Here is a 21,850-nt window from a genome sequence, read left to right as displayed (position 1 = left end):
GTTATATCTATATCCATCTATTTTTCTCATCTCTACCTCAGATGATCAAGTTACCACTTTCTTGTACACACTTAAAGAATTTTGTTAAACATATAATAATGGGAATATATATATTACTTTCCCATCTCTTTTGCATAAAATTTAGCATTATATATGTATATATATATATATATGTATACAAAGATTTCCCTTTTTTGCTTAATGTATTTTGTAGATTTTTTTGTCACATAGAGCTTCTTTACTTTTTTTACACTTACATAATGTTTCATTATATGGGTGTAGTATAGTTCATCTAACCATTTCCCTAAAGATAGAGATACTTTCATTTTTTGGCAGTACTAAATGGAGTTTGAACTTGCTAGGCTGGTACTCTATTATTCAAGCCACACGTCCAACCCTGACTTTTGGTTGTGATTTTGGAGATGGAATCTTGTAGTTTTCAGACCTTGAACTATAATATTCCATATCCTACCCTCTTGAATAGCTATGATTATAGGTGTGAGCCTGTGGGTACCCAACATGGATGGGTATTTTTTTTTTTCTGGTCCAGTCGTGGGGCCTGAACTCTGGGCCTGGGCGCTGTCCCTCAGCTCTTCAGCTCAAGGCTAGCACTCTACCACTTGAGCCACAGTACCACTTCTGGCTTTTTTCTTTTTGCTTATGTGGTGCTGAGGAATCGAACCCAGGGCTTCAAGCATGCAAGGCAAGTGCTCTACCCACTGAGCCACCTTCCCAGCCCCATGGATGGGTATTTTGATTGTTTATATTTTTTGACCTTGTAACAGCAAAGCAAATTGTAGAAGAGCAAATGCTAGTTGAATTATCTTCTAAAAGTGGCATATATACAACTCTAAGGGATCTCTATCTGACTATCTTTCTATCTATCTATTTCTATATATGTTCTCACCAGCAGAATATCACTTTAGATTTTTGGTAATCTATTAAAGTAATTTTTATTTTTCTTATTATAAGAAAAGTATTTTAAACATTAAAAACAGCTTCATATTTTTTCATGTGATGTATATGTATATGTATTTTAAGTATGAGAGACTAGGCTTTTTATAGGCTTTTTTATAAATGTTTTTTATTTGTTTTTTGGCTACTTTATGGTAGATTTTCCTTGAATATGCTCTTTGTTGTTAATTTACCAATCTTTCTTAAGACTATTGGGTTTTGAATTATAGTTTAAAATACTTTCCTAGCTGGGTGCCGGTGGCTCATGCCTATAATCCTAGCTACTCAGGAGGCTGAGATCTGAGGACTGTGGTTCAAAGCCAGCCTGGGCAAGAAAGTCCATGAGTCTCTTATCTCCAATAAACCATTCAGAAAACTGGAAGTGGTGCAGTGGCTCAAGTGATAGAGCGCTAGCCTTGAGCTGAAGAGCTGAGGGACAGAGTTCAGGTCCAGAGATCAGTCCCCATGACCGGCAAAATCAACAACAACAAAAAACTTTCCTGATTCAAATATAGATTTCCTAGTATTTTAAAAGTACTTAGTATTTTTATAGTTTACTGTTCACTAATATTTTCTATTATTTTAAGTGTATAATTTGCTTATATTCTATTAAGGTTTTGCAGTTATATTCAGAAATGTTTATCACTCATCTTTTCTTGATTCAATGATACAGTCACCATGCTGTACCCTAGACCTTTAGGATATAACTTATCTTGCTGAAAAGTTGATACCCTTTTACCAATATCTTTTTATTGTACTTACCTTTGTTCTTCTGTTTTTATGAGTTCAACATTTTTAGCTTCTATATATAATTGCAAACATACAATATCTGTCTTTCTCTGAGTTGTTTCACTTAAGCCTAATGCTCTCAAGATGTATCTATATTGTTATGAATGGCAGGACTTCATTTTTTATGGCTAAATAATATTTTAATTATGTGTACATATAAATATGACTCATTTTCTTTATCCATTCATCAGTTGATGAAGATAGGGTTTCTCCCCCCTCCATATTTTTTGGCTACTTTTAATAATGCTACAATAAGTATGGGTAAACAAACCTCTTAAAAATGTTGATTTTATTCCTGTAGATTCATTCTCAGCAGTAAAATTACTGCTACATGAAAATATCAACATAAATCACAAACCAATAGTGAAATAAATTAAAATTACTATGAGTGATTAATCATCTTTATCTATTAGAATGATTATTCTCAAAAAAGATAAGATACTAGAAATGTGAAGAAAAAGGAACCCTTATGCACTATTGGCTCAAGTGGTAGAGTTCTAGCCTTGAGCTGAAGAGCTGAGGAACAGTGCCCAGGCCCAGAGTTCAGGCCCCACGACCGGACCCAAAAAACAAAACAAAACAAAAAAACCCGTTCAACGATCATGGAAAATATACTTCTCAAAAAATTATAGCCAGGCACTGGATAATATGGTAGTTCTATTTTTAACTTTTGTTTTTTACTGGTCCTGGGACTTGAACTCAGGATGTGGGTGCTGTCCCTGAGCTTCTCTGTATTCAAGACTAGAGCTCTACCATTTGAGCCACAGTGCCACTTCTGGATTTTTCTGAGTAGTCTATTGGAGATAAGTCTCACAGACTTTCCTTTCTGGGCTGGCTTTGAACCATGATCCTTGGATCTCAGCCTCTTGAGTAGCTAGGATTACAGGCATGAGCCACCAGTGCCTGGCTATTTTTAATTTTTTGAGAAATATATTTTCCATAATTGTTGTATTGGTTTATATTCCTACCAATAGTGCATAATCTCTACTATTTTATCTTTTTTTTTTTTTTCGGTCATGGGGCCTGAACTCTGGTCCTGGGCGCTGTCCCTCAGCATTTCAGCTCAGGGCTAGCGCTTTGCCACTTGAGCCACAACGCCACTTCCAGCTTTTTTTGCTTATGTGGTGCTGAGGAATCGAACCCAGGGCCTCATACATGGAAGGCACACACTCTACCATTGAGCCACCTTCGCAGCCCATATCTTATCTTTTTTGAGAATAATCATTTTAATAGATAAAGATTATTACTCATAGTAATTTTAATTTGTGTTTCACTGATGGTTAATGAGTTAGGTTGACATTTTCATGTGCCTGTAACACTTATTTATAGTCTTGTGTTCTAAGTGTATGTGGGCAAGGGTTAATCTGGAACATATACCCAGGGATAAGATTGCTGAGTGTTAAAATATATGGTTGTTTAGTTTTACTAGAAAATGCCAAATCGTCTGTTAATTTAAACTCCCATCCAGGCCTGCTTTTATATTACAGGTTACTTAATTCCTTTACTCTAGTAGGTATAAAATTATATATTAATGTGATTTTAATGTATACATCTCCAATTTCTAAAATCTATATCTTAACTTTGTATTTTCTTCATTAAACAGTATTGACTGTGAGTTTTATAAGTTGGTAATATTCTATATAGTTAATTCAGATATAGCACTAAGTAGAGCAAAAAATCCTTTCCCCATAGAACTTTCTACTACTTGCTTTTCACATTTTTTTCTCTAAATTCCTATTTATGACTTTGAATCTTTCTGTGGCCAGTTTTTCCATTTGTGTTCTGTTTGTCACAATTGTTAATTTATGGGATTTCAGAATAATATATCCTAGATAATAACCCCTTGATACTTATATGTCATGGTATACATCTCTATTTATTTTAGAGTTGTTTAATAAAGTTAAAAAGTTAAAGTTAATAAAGTTAAAATACTCTCCCAACTAGCTTTGCATGTTTGGTCACACACAGATTTCACAGGTACTTTGTTTTGTTTTTTCTTGTTGTTGCTGTTACTACTGTCAATGACTATTTTTGTCAAGTATATTTTTAGCTGTGGCTATAGAATATCTATATAGAAAATTCAACTTAATTTCTTTTTATTAGTTTAATATCCAGCCACTGAATAGTCGCAATTTTTTAATATGTAATCCTGATTTTTTAAATGAAAATTATTGGACTGGCTGGGACACTCAACACACTATTGGTTACAATTAGTAACTAACATAGTTATCTTGCTCCTGCTTTTAAGAAAAATATTGAATATTTTATTCTCAAACAAAAGTAACTTTAAATTATATATTGTTATAGTACATATTTTATGGTCAGTTAATGTAGGAAGCACACGAAGATGGTTAATTTTTTTATCTCATTCTTCAGAGATAAAGATTTGATATACTTTAGCGTTTTGGTAAGATACTTTTTTCTCATTCACATGGTGTACATATATTTAAGAGTATATGTTAATATGTAAGAATTTATAATTTCTAAAATTCTACAGCTTTAATTACCATAGTTATCACATACTTCAATATCTTACAGAACAAGAAGAATGAGGGGTTATTCTTTTTTACTTTAATAATTATCTTGGCTATTTTTGCATGCTTATTGTTGCAGATGAACTTTTTTCTTTTTTCAAATATAATTGAAATTTTGACCATACTCAAATGATTACATTAAACAATAAATGCAATATTCATATTGTCAAGTCTTCATTGATAAAATCTATGTGTTTGAAAGTCAAATGACACTATTGTTTATATTTTTGCTACCAGGAATATATTCCTACTGTCTCCATTCTGTGCAATCCAGGCATGAGAGCTCGTCACTGGAAACAGATGTCAGAAATTGTAGGTTATGACTTGACTCCAGACTCTGGTACCACACTAAGAAAAGTTCTAAAATTAAACCTTGCACCATACTTAGATAAATTTGAAGTGATAAGTGCAGGTGCAAGCAAGGTAAGCAAAAATATTAGCTTAAAAATAAAATGTGTGGTTTAATCTAATAGTTACTTTATTGTTATTTAAAATGTATAGTATTGTATGGTAGGAGGAGGAGTTGGACAGAAAAATGATAAATTCAAGTCATTGCACACACACAGAAGGTGCTTGCTTGTCTAGAATCTAAATTAGAAACTGCTTATTTGACCTCTTTCTCATTCTGATATGAGTAGATGATATGCCACTACTAATACATAATTATTCCATTAAGAATCCTGAATTGGGTCTTTCCAGTTGCATATAATGCCAAAAGGAAAGACGTCCAAAGAAGATGGCTGAGCCTCTGCTACCACAGAGAAGCAGGCGGCCAAGAAAGTGGTAGATCCTCTATTTGAGAAAAAACCTAAGAACTTAATTGGATAAAACATCCAGCCCCAAAGGGATCTGACCTACTTTGTTAAATGACCCCATTACATCTGGCTGTAGCCCAAAAGGGCTATCCTGTACTAGCAATGGAAAGTAAGCTTTTGTCTAGGTCTTTGATTGCCAAACAGCCACACAACTGCTTACTCTTGTCCACAAGTACAGTAGGCAGAGCAGAGGCTGAGCCTGTTAGCCTAGACTGAGAAGAAAGCTGCTGGCAAAGACACATCTCTAAGAGACCACCTATTCATCCAGAAGAGGTCAGTACTGCCACTGGCTTTGTAGAGGACAGAAAGGCTCAGCTGGCATTGATTGTTAAGGATGTGGATTCTATTGCCCTCTGTTGCAAGATGGGAGGTTCCTGACTGCATCATCAGGGAGAAGGCCATGCTGAGATAGCTACTACACAGGAAAATGTGTACCAGGGTTCCCTTCAACATAGGCTAACTCAGAACACAAAGGAACTCTGACTAAGTTGGTGGAAGCTATTAGGACAAAATACAATGATGGATATGATGAGGAGGATATCCCAGAGGAGATGATGTCTTGAGTCTAAACTTTGTAGTTCACATTAGTAAGCTGAAAAAGTCTAAGGCAAAAAGATGAGCCAATAAATGCGTAATTCCTCAATTACCATCATTATCATCCTGGCTAGATACATGTGAAGTATCTGTGTTCCAGCAGAATAAGTATGGCTCTAGACAAAGAGGTCTTGAAATAAAAGGAAAAGATTGGATTGCAGCTTTCCCACAAGAAAGGGTACTTCAGAGAAAATCCAGGAAGTATTTTATTCTGTTGTCCATTTTAACATTGACTGTAGTTTTTATAGCAAGTGAATTCTTAAAAAACTTTTTTTAGGATTTTAAAAAATAATAAATTTTTTCTAGCAAAAAGATTTTCTACTGTAGTAACAGATTATCTTAAGGAAATGATAGGGTAGTGCATGATATCCGTATTGAATATCTTAGAAGAGGTAAGTGAAATAAGTTTCTTAGTTTCCTTCCCATTGTTTCTCCATTTCTCCCTTTTAGGAATTTTCTTTAGAGAAAGGCATGCATACAATGATGGCAATTTGGGATGATATTGCTTTTCATATAAGTTTGTATCGTGATACTGGAGTCTGTATTCTTTCTTCAGTGGATGAGATTCAGGCAATCCTGGATGATCAAATTATAAAAACTCAGACAATGAGAGGCTCACCTTTTATCAAACCATTTGAGAAAGAGATCAAGGTATATTATATATGATAGACTGCTGTTGGTCATTTATGAAAATTGTAATTTTATTACATATTTCCTCTCTTGGACAGAGGTCCATTTATTGAATAGCTTTACATTTCTAGCTTTGTTTATTTGATTTTTATGCTGAGGATCAAACTCAGGGCCTCATTCTTTTTAGGTAAGCACTCTACTACTGAAGCTACATACCCATCTCTTAAACAGTTTATTCAAATTATATCAAGGCAATACTTCTATGATCAGAAAATTGACTCATTAAGATACAGAAGCATATGTCAAGATTAGTGTAGAAGGGGAAACAAAGGAGGAGGCAACAATGCTTGATAAGAAATGTACTCATTATCTTACCCATTCTTCTGTACAGTATTTTCACAATAAAAAAAAAAAACCCAAAAAGATTAGTGTAGAAATATATGCAGTGGACCAAAGACATTTAACTCTAACAGTTTTGAGAAGAGAAATACATTTTATTAAATTCTTCTCCAATGGTAATGATAGACTTGGAAGGAAAACAATCTCTCTCTTCTGTTTCCCTCTCTCCTGTCTTTTTCTCTCTCCTTTCCTCTTGTCTCTGTCTGTCTCTGTGTCTCTGTTTCTGTTTCTCTCTCGGTCTTTTGACAATTCTTTCTCTCTCTCTTTTTTTGTTAGTCATGGGGCTTGAACCCTGGGCCTGGGAGCTATCCTTGACCTCTTCAGCTCAAGTCTAGTGCTCTACCACTTGAGCCATAGCACCACTTCCAGTTTTCTGATGATTAATTGGAGATAAGAGTCTTAAGGACTTTTCTGCCCGGTCTGGCTTTGAACCACAATCCTTAGATCTAGGATTACAGGTGTGAGCCACCGGCACCGGCTAACAATTCTCTTAATTGTATTGATATAGAGCAGGACTTCTCATCCTAGCCGTGTTGATATTTTGGGCCAAGTAATTCTTTGTTATTGGGACTTTTCAGTTATAATAGGTACTTCGAAGCTGCTTCTGCTAAAACAAAACAAAACAAAAAAAGTGACTTCTTACTTGGCCCACAAGTTAACTGAAAGTTGGATAAAAGCTTGGCATCCCTGCCTCTGTTTCACATCTATCTCTTTTACTCTGAGTCCTTTTCTCATATGCAGCTATCTTGGGTTCTGGGAAGGACAGGACTGATCAATAACATCTTTTGAACAAAGGTCTGAAACTACCTTCAAGAAACGAATAGCAACACTTCCATGACACTCTCTCTCGCAAATGAACGATAAACAGTAATTATACCATTGGAACTAGATTCCTCCCTTCAATATCGGCTTCTCTGGAATTCTTTCCAAAACTACAACAGAGACAGTGATCAATCAGGCCAACTCTACCAGGGATAATTTAACTATTCATACCTTTCTCTTTCTGCTCCAATTTTTTTTCTTTCTTTCCTTCTTCCTTCCTTCCTTCCTTCCTTCCTTCCTTCCTTCCTTCCTTCCTTCCTTCCTTCCTTCCTTCCTTCCTTCCTTCCTTCCTTCCTTCCTTCCTTCCTTCCTTCCTTCCTCTCTTTCTTTCTTGTCGTAGGGCCTGAACTTTGGGCCCCTGGACATTGTCCCTCAGCAATTCAGCTCAAGGCTAGCGCTCTACCACTTGAGCCACAGAACCACTTCCAGGTTTTTCTGCTTATCTGGTGCCGAGGAACCGAACCCAGGGCCTCATGCATGCAAGGCAAGCACTCTACCACTGAACCACTTTCCCAGCCCCAACTTTTTCCTCTATTTAATGTTCAGGTCTACACTCTGGAAATGGGCTGAAGTTGCTTACTTTGCCTTTTCCTGTGGCAAAGCTGTGCTTTTCATTGGATAGCTGGTGCCCTTCATCGCTGCCTTTTATAATAATTGTCTTTTTGTTTGATGTATTGGGCAAGTGCCTGATCCTGATGTTTTGGGGCCGTTGGAAGTTGGACTTCTGGTACAGAACTCTTACTATACTATCAATTATAGGACATTGGCAGTATTTCTGTATCTAACCACTAGGTAGTTGTAGTATCTTCTTCTCCCTGTCAGCTATGATAACAACATTGTGATAGTTCCAGATACTGTCAAATGTACAAAGCAAAACCCACAAAAGTTAATAATCACTGCTGAAAGTAGGATATATTCTTTTGGAACCTGGACTATATTTTTTACAGATTAGAGAAGTGGTTTAAATAACTTTATAATCATGTACAAATGTAAATTCCAATGATATAAGAAAACCTCAGACCTCAAATTTTTCTAAGCCTATGTGAAATACCCACAAGCTACCTTATTAGCTATTTTATATTGATACAAAAATATTGTGAATTTTAAATAAGTTTTGTTATAATTTACAGTTTTTTAAATAGCTGGAATTTGGTTATTTAATTTATTATGCTTTTAATTAAGGCCTGGGAGGACCGTCTGATTCGAATACAAGAAACGATTGATGAATGGTTAAAAGTTCAAGCTCAGTGGCTGTACTTGGAGCCCATCTTTTGTTCTGAAGACATCATGCAGCAGATGCCAGAAGAAGGACGTCAATTTCAGACAGTGGACAGACATTGGAAGGATATAATGAAATTTTGTGCGAAAGATCCAAAGGTGAAATGTTTGGTTTTTCTCTTCGGAGTAGGTGAATTTTTATTTTTAGATAGTAAAGAAAACATTTGAGCCAGGTACTGGTTTCTCATACCTGTAATTCTAGCTACTCAGGGAGGCTAAGATCTGAGCATTGCAGTTCAAAGCCAATCCAGGCAGTAAAGTCCGTGATGTTCTTATCTCCAACAAACTACTCAGAAAAAGCTGGAAGCTCAAGTGGTAGAACACTATCTTTGAGCACAAAAAGGCTCAGGGGCAGTGTGTAGGCCCTGAGTTCAAGCTCCAGGACTGGAAAAAAAAAAAGCATTCACTTCCACCCCCAACCTGATAGCAAAGATAAAATCTCTTTACTGTGTACTGATTGGAAAGCTCATAAAAACACAAGAATGTTTAAAAACATTAAAGTAATTTTATTTTTAATTAATGTAGAACAATTCTAATATTTATTTATGTAATGGAGCTACTTCAAAGTGTACATTTAATTCACTTCTGCTATGTTCTCCTCGCCTCAGAGATTAAATAGATAATAAAACAAAGATGGGGAAATAATGGATAAGAACAAGTGATCCTCTATATGCTGGGGAGAGATGAACTAAAAAAATATCCTCAGTCTTAATCCCTGTGCCTCTGTCCTCATGAGCATAGCACCTATTGCATGCGATTCTAATGTTGACAGGCCATGTGCTTTATCATACACGCACACATAGACCGTAGCTATACATCTACTTTTCTATTGTTATTTTTAGGAGTTGTACAAAGGGGTTATAATATCAAAAGTCAAGTTATATATACAATGCTTTTTAAAATCTAGCATTCATCAAGATGCATTGTACTTAAAAACTGATTCATTGAATGGTAGCTTCTTTGTACAAGTATTTAAAGATAATAAAAATATAATTAAAAAAATCTAGAATTCAACTTGAAAGACAAGAATTTATTCCACTGGTGAGTAAAAACCTAGATTACTAAGTGTTGGATTTATTGAGAGTCAATAATATTCTGTTTTTTTGGGTCCGGTCATGGGGCCTGAACTCGGCCTGGGCACTGTCCCTCAGCTCTTCAGCTCAAGGCTAGCGCTCTACCACTTGAGCCACAGCCACTTCCAGCTTTTTTCTTTTTGCTTATGTGGTGCTGAAGAATCGAACCCAGGGCCTCATGCATGCAAGGCATGTGCTCTACCACTGAGCCACCTTCCCAGCCCCAAGAGTCAATAATATTCTGAAATTTAATAGTTTCAAGGTCTTTGTCTTACCTGTTGAATTTAGAAACTTAATCATACTTGGTTTCATATAGATCAGAGATCAGCAATTTTTCTGTGAAGGGCATGATCATAAATATTAGACTTTGTGGAAACATGATCATTTTTTCCCATATATATGTATATATAAATAAAAATATTTTTAGAGGAGGCTGAGATCTGAGGATCATAGTTCAAAGCCAGCCTGGACAGGAAAGTCCGTGAAACTCTTAGCTTCAATTAACCACCAGAAAACTGGAAGTGGTGCTGTGGCTCAAGTGGTGGAGTGCTCGCTTTGAGCTGAAGAGCTGAGGGACAGTGCCCAGGCCTGAAGTTCAAGCCCCACGACTGATCAAAAAAATAAAATTGTAAAGGTGAGGGGTTACAGTTACATAAATCAGGTACATTTTCTAAGTGCTTAATTCTTTTTTCATTGTAGTGAAGAAAGTAGTGGGAGACAATATGTAAATAATGGGTGTGTCTATGGTACAATAAAAGGGCTTTATAGACACTGGAAGTTTTATGTGTCATGAAGATACTGTTTTGGGTTTTTAAATGTGTGTGTGTTTGTCCAGTACAGTACTAAGGCTTGAATTGAGAGTTGGAATGCTGTTCCTTACCTTATTTTTTTCTCTCTCAAGGCTAGAGCTCTACTAGTTGAGCAACAGTTTCACTCCTGGCTTTTTGAGCGGTTATTTAGAGTTGAATCTCCTAGACTCTTGCTTAGGCTGGTTTGAACTATAATTCTCAGTCTCCTGAGTAGCTAGGATTACAGGCATGAGCCACTGGTGCCAAGCTAACCTTGTAAAAGTAAAAATATTCTTAATTCATGGGCCATATGAAAAACTGGCAGCAGGCTAGATTTGGCCAGTGGAATGTAGTTTGCTAATTTTTGCTGTAGGTTGTTAGGTTTGTGGTTCACTATGTGTTAAATCTCACACCAACCTAACGGCTATTCCCATATCATTCAAAAGAATAAAAGATAAATTAAAATGTATTTGATCACTATAACTCCTAGTGTCCTTGGTTAAAAATATGATTTATTTAATCTTAGTAGTTTTCTCATTACAAGATACTTCATTGACAAATTTCAAAACATTTTGAAATGTAAGATTTTTACATGTAATATAGAGTGTTTGTAACATGTCTAATATATAAGTCTCTTAAAATAAACATTTCTCTTTTAGGTTCTTGCTGCTACTTCTTTAACAGGTCTATTGGAAAAACTACAAAATTGCAATGAACTTTTGGAGAAAATTATGAAAGGACTTAATGCATATCTTGAAAAGAAACGTCTTTTCTTCCCTCGGTATGATGGATGATCAATTAATTGGGCCACACTTTAAAGCATTTTCTAATGTATGGTCAGTTATCACTAAAGATTTTGTATTTGCATGTTTTTCTCTAGTTTTTTCTTCTTATCTAATGATGAAATGTTAGAGATTTTGTCGGAGACCAAAGATCCACTTAGAGTTCAGCCACACTTGAAAAAATGCTTCGAGGGCATTGCTAAGTTGGAGTTCCTTCCCAATTTGGATATCAAGGCCATGTTTAGCTCTGAAGGTGAACGAGTGGTACTTATTGAACTTATTTCCACATCTGCAGCACGAGGTGCTGTAGAAAAGTGGCTCATTCAAGTGGAAGACCTAATGCTCCGAAGTATTCATGATGTGATTGCTGCATCCAGGCTGGTATGTCTCCTATGGTTTGATATACATCCTATATTCTGCAAATGTTGTGTTTTAAGAAATTTTCAAGGAGTTTCAGTAAATTTCAACTTAAAGTTCATGTTATTTTAAACTACTTATTTTTTTATTTATTACTAACATCATCATTATCATCATCATCATCATCATCATCATCATCATCACAGTACCATTGTTTTGAACTCAAGGCCTTGTGTTTGCTATGCAGATATTCTATCATTTGAAATCTTTTTTGTTTTAGTTATTTTTTCAGATAGGTCTTGTGGCTTTGCCTGGGGAGGGCCTTCGAATGCCGTGTACTTTCTTTGTAGCTGGAATTACAATTACCATGCAAGCATGTTAATTGGTTAAGGCAAGAGTATTGATGACTTTTTGCCCTTCCTGGCCTCCATCTATGATTCTCAGTATCTCTGCCTCTCAGGGAGCTAGGATTACTGTGTACAGCTATAACTAACATTAAATAATAATACTAGTAAAAGGCAACTGCTTTGTACAACTATTTAAAGAAAAAACATTATTAGTAAGAATATATATTGACATAAAGAGAAAGAAGATTTTAAGGAAGAATAATAAAAAGAATGTCCAAGGTCCAATGATTGGCTCTTAGAGGAAGCAAAACTGAAACTAAAACCTGAAGGGTAAATAGGAAATAGGCTATCTAAAGAATAAATGAAAGGCTGGGTAATGCTGTCTCACACATGTAGTCCTCACTACTCAGGAGGCTGAGATCTGAGGATCTTGATTTGAAGCCAGCCAGATCAGGAAACTCTATGAGACTCTTAACTCTAATAAGCCACTCAAAAAAAGCCAGAAGTGCCACTGTGGCTCAAGTGGAAGAGTGTTTGCCTTGAGCAAAAGAAGCTCAGGATCAGCAGGAACCGCACCCAGGCCCAGAGTTCAAGCCCCAGGACTGCCCCCCCCCCCAAAAAAAGAAAAAGCATGTGAGTAATCTGGGTAAATACCCCAGGATCAAAAAAGAGCCAGGGATTTTTGAGAAACCGAAGACAGCAATGTTTACAGAGTGAGTGAAGAGAAGAAATAGATGAAGCTGGAAAGGAAGACAAGAGATTTAACTTTCTTTTAAGTGTAATGGAAGGCTACAAGTTAATTTAGTCATGGGAAAGATGTAATCTGACTAATAATTTTAGCCACTGTGGCTATAGTATAAATGATGGATTAGTCACAGAAAATATGAAGATTCATTAGAAGACCCTTGTATTAACTTGAATATAAGATGATGTGACAGAAGAAAAATTAGAAAAAAGTAGCAAAGTAAACAGGTTTACAGCATTAGTTATTATTTTCTTGATAACTGCCATTAGAACTGGGGAGTCATAGAATCTCACTGTTGTTTTGATTTACATTTCCTTTATGGACAAAGATATTGGCAATTTTTACTTCTTTTTTGGAGAAATAAACTCTCTTTAAGTCATTAGCCCCCTTATTAATTGAGTTGTTTGTTTGAGGGCTTAATTTTTTTGAGCTCTAAATATATTCTGGATATTAGGCCCTTGTCTGTTGTATAGCTGGTAAAATTTTTCTTCCAGGGGTGAGGAGTAGGGGGGTGGGAAGTGGGAGGGCAGGGATGGTAAGGGGAAACAAAGGAGGAGGCAACAATTCTTGATAAGAAATGTACTCATTACTTTGCTCATGTAATTATAACTCCTCTATGGTATTTTCACAATAAAAAAACCTTATTAATTAAATTTTTTTTCCTTCTATTCTCTTAGGTTTTCTTTTTAGCTTGCTAGCTATGTCCTTTGCCACACAGAAACTTTTAGGTTTGATGTGATCCTTTTTTATCAAGTTGTAGCAAATTTAAATGATGGTTGTTTTTCTCTAAAAATATTTAAATCCTTTTTAAATGTAAAAATATTAGTAGCAAATGAAAACATACTTTGAACTCAAAAACATAGAATATTCAATTTTGCATGATTGAACAAATAGACTTTGGTCATACAAGTTTTTAGAAAAGTTATGGATAAAATAATATGAGTTCTCCTAGTCCAGTTTCTAAAATAGATTATATAGTGTTCTTTTTAATATAAATCAATATAAGGAATAATGTAAATATAAAGAATTCATTTGAATCTTCTACACTTTAATGAAATATCTATATTTTCATTATATTAGAAGTAATATTTATTCTTTGTCAAAAATTTGATGACTAATCCACAAAAGGCACATAAAGATCATAAAAAAGTAAACTTAGGAGAATCAATAATCAAATCTATCTAGAGAGAATCCAGTCTTACCATATTGGCACCCAGTTTTTCATACTTTCATAAATAAACAAAAAAACTAAAAGTGTAGCCATTAATGTTCAGGTCTTTTAAAAAATATTTTAAGGTTTTTAAGATTATATGGATTCTAACCTATGAATGTTACAAATATTACATTTTTATTGTTAAAAACTGGCTTCTTTTCCTCCTGCAATCTTTTAAAATTAGACATTCATTTTGGTTACATAGGCTTATCCAGAATCGGCAAGAAGAGACTGGGTTAGAGAATGGCCTGGCCAGGTTGTACTTTGTGTTTCTCAAATGTTCTGGACTTCTGAGACACAGGAAGTTATAAGCAGTGGGACAGAGGTAATGTATTATTTGATTTTTAATAGTATTTTCTTCATATTTCATAGTTAACTTTTCTGTTTTTTTGCAAAGTCATAATTCCCTCATTAGAATGATGCAGTTCTTTGAAAAATTTTAATTTTAATAGGTTTAGCCAGTATTTTCTTTCATAAATGAGTCAGTATATAAAATGTTTTAAACTATATATATTATCAATTAAATTGCTTTATTATTTTGTAGGGTTTAAAGAAGTACTATAAGGAACTCCAGTATCAACTAAATGATATTGTAGAACTAGTAAGAGGAAAATTATCTAAGCAGACCAGGATTACTCTAGGGGCTTTGGTTACAATTGATGTTCATGCTAGAGATGTGGTCATGGATATGATTGAAACAGGTATGTGACTTTTTCTCTAATATTAAAGGTAAAGTATTGACAGCTTCTAAGAAACAAAAACTTATACTCTAAGTCCTTGTTTTTCTCTACATAGAATCTTTTTCTATGCTATTTTCTATAAGTTGAGAGGCATGAGTAATTTTAATATTTATTGTCATAAAAGATTAGACAATGCCTCTGTGCCTCTGATTATATAAAGTAATATTTATTGAAATGAACTCCAGGAAATGGAAAAAGAAGTTTTTTCTTTGTTGTTGTTTTGTTTTTTCATCTTATTTATCTGTCTTTGGGAGAGTAAGGGGAGGCAAAGAAATGGAAGGACAAAAAATGAACAAATGCAGCAGTGGTACTCACTATACACTATGTTGAAAATGAGTTCTATAACTTCTGGGTAGAAATGGGGGAAAAATTTGGGAACAAGAGAAGGGGTGACATTGTCTAAAAGAAATGTACTCATGGGGCTGGGAAGGTAACTCAGTGGTAGAGTGCTTGCCTTGCATGCATGAGGCCCTGGGTTTGGTTCCTCAGTACCACATAAGCAGAAAAAGCCTGAAGTGGCTCTGTGGCTCATGTGGTAGGGCACTAGCCTTGAGCTGAAGAGCTGAGGGACGGCACCCATGACTGCCAAAAAAAAAAAAAAGAAATTTACTCATTGCCTGACTTATATAACTATAACCCTTCTGTACATGGCCTTTATAATAACAAGAACAAAAATTTATACATAAAAATATTACAATATTTATTTAGAAATTATTTCAATTTAAGGAGGCTGGGAAGGTGGCTCAGTGGTAGAGTGCTTGCCTTGCATACATGAGGCCTGGGGTTTGATTCCTCGGCACCACATAAGCAGAAAAAGCCGGAAGTGGTGCTGTAGCTCAAGTGGTAGAGTGCTAGCCTTGAGTTCAGGCCCCACAATCAAAAAAAAAAAAAGAAATTATTTCAATTTAAGGATTGTATGTTTAATTCTTTCTAGGTGTTTCACACGATACAGATTTCCAGTGGCTGGCTCAGCTTCGTTATTACTGGGAGTATGAGAATGCTCGAGTTCGTATCATTAATTGCAATGTAAAATATGCTTATGAATATCTTGGTAACTCACCTCGACTTGTCATTACCCCTCTAACTGATAGATGTTACAGAACATTGGTATGTATTTAAATCATTTTATTTGCACACTAAAGATTGTCCAAATTTAATGTTGATGATCCTCATTTATTGTGTTATCTGTAATATACCTTCCTCATCCCAGATCCTCTTAAAGTGCAATTATAGTAATGATTATTTACTTTCCTTTTTTCTTTTTAATATTTAAGTCTACTGTATAAACATCATGAATCATTTCCATTGGTAATAATTAGAAAAAGGGAAAGACTGGAAATATAAAGACAAAATAAAGCTGCAGAAAATAGCACTTATTTTTGTAGTTCAGTTACTAGAGAGATGATAGAAAGATGAGAAAAGCACATTTGGCTTTTAGAACTACGAATTAGTGTCTCTGAAAGGAAGGAAGGAAAGGAAATGTAGAGGTTGGTGATGAAGTCTGTGCCTGATTGAGAGACTATGCAAGATGAACTATCACTATTACAACTGCAGGAATATGGTAGCCAGATAAATACAGGATTTGCAGGCAGATCTGCAACCAACAAATACTATCATGTCATTTAATAATAAGAGACACATTCTGGGAAATATATCATTAGATGAGTTTGTCATTGTGCCAACAGCACAGAGTGTACATTCATAAACCTAAGTGGTATGGAAAGTAGAGGTATGAGCTCAAGTGGCAACATATCAGCCTTCAGCAAAAAAGCAAAGTAAGAGTGGTTAAGGTGTGTTCAAGCCCCAGTACCAGCAATGAATGAATAAATAAGTGGATAAATAGTTTACAAAACTAGATGGTATGGTCTTCTGTATACCTAGGCTAAATTGGTATATATTACCATGTGTGCAGTGCATTGTTGACGGAAACATCATTATATGGTATGTGACTTAATTTTTAGTATATCTTAAATATTGCAAGAGACATTTATTTATCTGAAATTTAAATTTCAGTAGGCATTCTCATTTTTGTGTTTTTCCCCCCCAATACTAGGACTTGAATTCAGGGCCTCTCACTTGCTTGGCTTTCTTGCTTAAGATTGTTGGTGAACCATGACTCCAGCTCAGCTTTTAGCTAGTTAATTGGCAATGGAGTTTCTGGAACTTTTCTGCTAGGTTGGCTCTAAACCTTGATCCTCAAGTTCTTATTGTCCTGAGTAACCATTGTGCCCAGCTGATGTTCTGTACTTTTTTGGGGAGGGGTTACTAAGGTTTGAACTCAAAGACATACGGATGCTTTCTGGGTAGATGCTCTATCACTTGAACCACACCCCCACTCTTTTTGGCTTTTTGACTTATGCCTGGGCCAGCCTGGACCACAATCATTCTATTCACATTTTCTGCATAATTGGGATCCCACACATGTGCCTCCATGCTCAGCTATTTACTGAGATGAGATCTCACACACTTTTTCTCCAGGCTAGCCAAGAACTTCAATTATCCTGATCTCTACTTTCCAAGTAGCTAGGATTAGAGGTAGGTAGGATTACCTAGGATTACAGGCATAACTAGGATTATAGATAGTAAACACTGAAGTGTCTTCAAGTTCTCCATAAGCAAAGATGAAATGAAGATTCTTGTAGAAATAATTTATTAGGAAATGCTCTCAGAAAAAAACAACTATAAGGAAATGAGGAAAGCAGAATGAGCTGGGAAAAAAACTAAACAAACTAGTAGTTTGTATAACAGATGTATAATCACAGATGTATAACCACACTAATTCTCAAATGGAGCTTTAAATGGCATCACAAAATTATCCCACTTTAAGGCAAAGCAGTCTGGCTTTTGTATTCCTTTATTTTCATTGGTTAATTACTAGTAAATTTCAGGGGCATGAGCAAGCCTTCAAATGTTTGTTGAAGTGGTAGCTCCTGTTAGCTGAGGGCAGTTCTTAGGAGAAAAGAGTAGCTACAATTTGCTTTTAGTCGAGACTCATAGCAATTGGGAGATAAATACAATGGCCTGATTGTAAAACAAGTTTGGGTAGCATGCCCAAGGTTCTATGATAAAACATGTCTGCAGAACCTCTATTTTTTCCAGGAAATTACCTGAGGCTAAGGACCATGTTTGTTTTATTCTGTACCCCTGTGGCAAATGAGTACATAGGTATTCCTAAATATTTATTGAACAGATGACCCCCAAGCATCAATGCCATATCTGGCACTTTAGTGAAATGAGACACTGTGATGTGCTCTAAGGCAGAAGTTGACAACTCTGAGTTATAAAAATCAGAATCACATTAAACATTTGAAATCAACATTAGACTTAGAAATATGTATCAATACATTTATTAGTTAAAATGAAGGGGAAATATTTGTGAGCATTTTCCAGAAATTGAAGAAAAGCCTAAAGTTTCCAGCAATCAAATTAATGGACATTAGCAGTGCAGCCTCTGTTGAGACTGATTTATTTACTTAGTTGTCTGTGGTGGGCTGCAATGCACCCATACATGAAAGCTTATATCTAAAACGGTCATGTAAAAATGACCATTTCACAGGTTTATTTTAAAGTAGACATTATTTATTAGAGCCAATTTAGGCTCATAGCAAAAATAGGTGGATTGCTCCTATTCTCCTATATATACAACCTTGATTCTTAACTCTATTTTCTCTAAAAAGAGTTAAGTCGGATAGACTCTCATGATAGTTTTTGTGAAGCAGATGTTATAGTTACAGAGAAAACTATAATTTCTATGCTTTTAAATGTTTCTAGCCACTTTTCAAGTCAAAGTAGAGTCCCATTCAAATATGGCTAAACTTAAACATTAGCTAAGAAAAAGAGAATGTATAGATTTATACATAACCCAAAGTAGACAGCAACACTACTTACTGGTAAATGAAGTATAGAACAGTGAGACAGGAATGTAGAAGATTAAGAACATTCAATAAAAGACAAATTAGGCAAGTCATAGACAAAATTATAGGTCATCTATTTTTCCCCAAATATGGGTTCCATTTATGCTGTTCACTTTCAGATATCTCTGGGCTGTTAACTATCCTGTGTATGTCATTATTTTTTCTCTTCAGCCATCTCCACTACCGCTTCTAGGGAAAATCTTTCTTAATTAACTTTATTTGCTGTTGGCTAGTTTCTCTTTGTTTTTAAGAAAGCAAATGGATACATGTGAAGTATCAAAAGGAAAGGAGTAGCTAGGATTACAGGCATGAGCCACCAGAAGTCAGCTTTCAAGTTATTTCTGACATAACAAATGTGCTAGCTTTCCATAACTGTGGTAAAGTACCAGAATAAATCAACTTAATAAAGAAAAGTTTTATTTTGATTCACAAAAAAGGACAAGAGATTTTGTTTCACTTTCATTTGTCTTCCATATCTTTTTAAACTGCTTTTACTCTGTACAGCTAGAAAAGTTTGCTATAAAAAGTAACTGAATGTAATTAGATAACTGATTTTTCGGAAGATACAAATAAGAAAAACAATCCATGTGGTAATCTATTATGTGGATTCTCTTTTTTATCTAGCTAAGCACAGAATTCTTTTGATATACATATTTTTCTTTTCAGATAGGTGCCTTCTATTTAAATCTTGGAGGTGCGCCAGAGGGGCCAGCAGGCACAGGAAAAACGGAAACAACCAAGGACTTGGCTAAAGCTCTTGCTGTACAGTGTGTGGTATTCAACTGTTCAGACGGGCTAGATTATCTAGCAATGGGAAAGGTAGTTCAATTACTGAATTGATACTATTAAATGCTACAGACTTACTGCTAGGGCTAACTACATATTCTCAAGCAAACATCTTTAAGTCTTATTTAAACATAAATATTGTTTAAGCATTACTTGAACTTTAGCTTTAGGGGTTAAAAAAAAATCATTGTTTTTTTTTTATCCTTCTAGCAAACTCCTACATTTTGGCTTAGTTAAATATTTGTTTTAAGAAATAATGTCCTTCAACATAGTGTCTTGTACATCTCATTACAATGTAGGGGGGTGGGGGGCACTGAAGGGGTGGGGTGTAGTTGCGGAGGTGGGAGGGAAGGGATGGTAGGGAAAAACAAAGGAGGAGGCAACAATGCTTGATAAGAAATGTACTCATTACCTTGCTCATGTAACTGTAACTCCTCTGTACAGTATTTTCACAATAAAAACCTTATTTAAAAAAAAAGAAATAATGTCCTTTCCTAAGGAAAAAAAAAATCCCCTCCCCTCCCCCTCACCTGCTTTTATTCTTGTTCTTAGTTTTTTAAGGGATTAGCTTCTTCTGGTGCTTGGGCTTGCTTTGATGAATTTAACCGAATTGAGTTAGAAGTATTGTCAGTGGTGGCTCAACAGATCCTCTGCATCCAGAGAGCTATTCAACAGAAGTTGGAAGTATTTGTTTTTGAAGGGACAGAACTTAAGCTCAATCCAAACTGTTTTGTAGCTATTACCATGAATCCTGGCTATGCAGGACGTTCTGAATTGCCAGACAACCTGAAGGTAATATTTTCTTAAGAGTGTAAGTTTGTTAATCAAAAATAGTGGCATTGTTTCCCCATACATTTCTCATTCCCCTTTGTTTTCATTTGATAGGAGGTAAGTCATTAATACCTGTTTAGATTTCCAAAAATACTGAGTACACAAAAATATGCTGGTGAAAAATTAGTTTATGAAAATGTGTTGTATATGGAGACTATCAGCTCATTGTCTTTTGATGCCTGTACTTAGCTTCAAAGTGGCTTCTTTTATGTAAATCATGTGTTTCTTTTATTATATTTTCAGGTTCTCTTTAGGACAGTGGCAATGATGGTCCCTAACTATGCCCTTATAGCAGAAATCTCCCTCTACTCCTATGGATTTTTGAATGCAAAACCTCTGTCTGTGAAGATAGTAATGACCTATAGGCTTTGCTCAGAGCAGCTCTCATCACAATTTCACTATGACTATGGAATGCGAGCAGTAAAAGCAGTTTTAGTGGCTGCTGGAAACTTAAAACTAAAATATCCAAATGAAAATGAAGATATACTGGTATGTGTTAAATGTGTATTTTATGAAAATATCAGTAGAAAAATAAAGTGAGACTATATAGTCAGGAACTATATATATAGGTAACTGAGAGGGTTATTGATTCAAGCAATATATGATATTGAAATAATATTTTTGGATTATGTTATTTATTTCAGCTAAAGGATTTTGTTTTTGTTATTGTTGGTTGTGGGGCTTAAACTTTGGGCCTGTGTGCTGCCCCTCAGCTTTTCAGCTCAAGGCTAGCACTTTAACACTTGAGCCACAGTGCTCAAGTCTCACTGACTTTTCTGTCCGGGCTGGCTTTGAACTTCGATCTTCAGATCTCAGCCTCTTGAGTAGCTAGGATTACAAGAGTAAGCCGCTGGCGCCTGGCTTGTAAGGATTTTTAATTATTAGTTTAGTTAAGTTTAGCTATCAGTTTTTCATTATATAGATTCCATGGAGCAATATAAAATAAACTATCACTTTTGTCTAAGGGGGTGCTGTATTATGTATAACTGCAGGCGATCAACTTATGTTGTCCATTTTTGTAATTTTAGCTTCTTCGATCAATAAAAGATGTAAATGAACCAAAGTTTCTATCACATGACATACCTTTATTTAATGGAATAACCAGTGATTTATTTCCTGGTGTTAAACTTCCTGAAGCTGACTATAATGTAAGTGAACCTATGAGAATTATTTACACCATGGTGAATTTAACTGATGACTTGAGTATTTCCAAAGTTTTATTAAATCGGTGAAATTATATTCCTTCTGTTTGAAGGATAGTCCTCTAGTTGTCCAAGGATATGTAAATTGTTATTTTTTACTGACCTATTTTCAAGATTAATTATGATTATTTTGGCTTTTTTCAGTTTTCTAGTAAACTCGTAACTGCATATTCTTAACTACATATTCTGTTTTTGTTTTTTAGTGTGTTTAATTTGGTTCTTCTTTTTTTTTTTTTAAAGAAACTCTACTTCTCTAT

At 35.1% G+C, this 21,850-nt stretch overlaps 1 protein-coding gene and 1 pseudogene across 1 annotated transcript in view; both read left to right on the top strand.

The window, feature by feature from the left end:
• The window catches only part of Dnah12 (dynein axonemal heavy chain 12), a 159,757-nt gene that overhangs the window by 30,590 nt on the left and 107,317 nt on the right, over positions 1 to 21,850 (top strand). The window contains exons 18-29 of the mRNA XM_042679922.1: positions 4,515 to 4,700; positions 6,137 to 6,337; positions 8,720 to 8,914; positions 11,336 to 11,457; positions 11,557 to 11,839; positions 14,326 to 14,445; positions 14,665 to 14,821; positions 15,795 to 15,967; positions 19,441 to 19,593; positions 20,113 to 20,352; positions 20,635 to 20,880; positions 21,420 to 21,539. Coding sequence (XP_042535856.1) covers positions 4,515 to 4,700; positions 6,137 to 6,337; positions 8,720 to 8,914; positions 11,336 to 11,457; positions 11,557 to 11,839; positions 14,326 to 14,445; positions 14,665 to 14,821; positions 15,795 to 15,967; positions 19,441 to 19,593; positions 20,113 to 20,352; positions 20,635 to 20,880; positions 21,420 to 21,539 — 2,196 coding nt within the window. The remainder of the gene's footprint in view (positions 1 to 4,514; positions 4,701 to 6,136; positions 6,338 to 8,719; positions 8,915 to 11,335; positions 11,458 to 11,556; positions 11,840 to 14,325; positions 14,446 to 14,664; positions 14,822 to 15,794; positions 15,968 to 19,440; positions 19,594 to 20,112; positions 20,353 to 20,634; positions 20,881 to 21,419; positions 21,540 to 21,850) is intronic.
• Positions 4,986 to 5,655, top strand: LOC122107881 (annotated as a pseudogene).

The sequence above is a fragment of the Dipodomys spectabilis genome, unplaced genomic scaffold (assembly GCF_019054845.1).
Source record: "Dipodomys spectabilis isolate Male_0828 unplaced genomic scaffold, ASM1905484v1 ptg000054l, whole genome shotgun sequence".
In the NCBI taxonomy this organism is placed as follows: domain Eukaryota; kingdom Metazoa; phylum Chordata; class Mammalia; order Rodentia; family Heteromyidae; genus Dipodomys; species Dipodomys spectabilis.
Note: the sequence above shows the minus strand (reverse complement) of the source record. Positions and strands in the feature narration are given on the sequence as shown.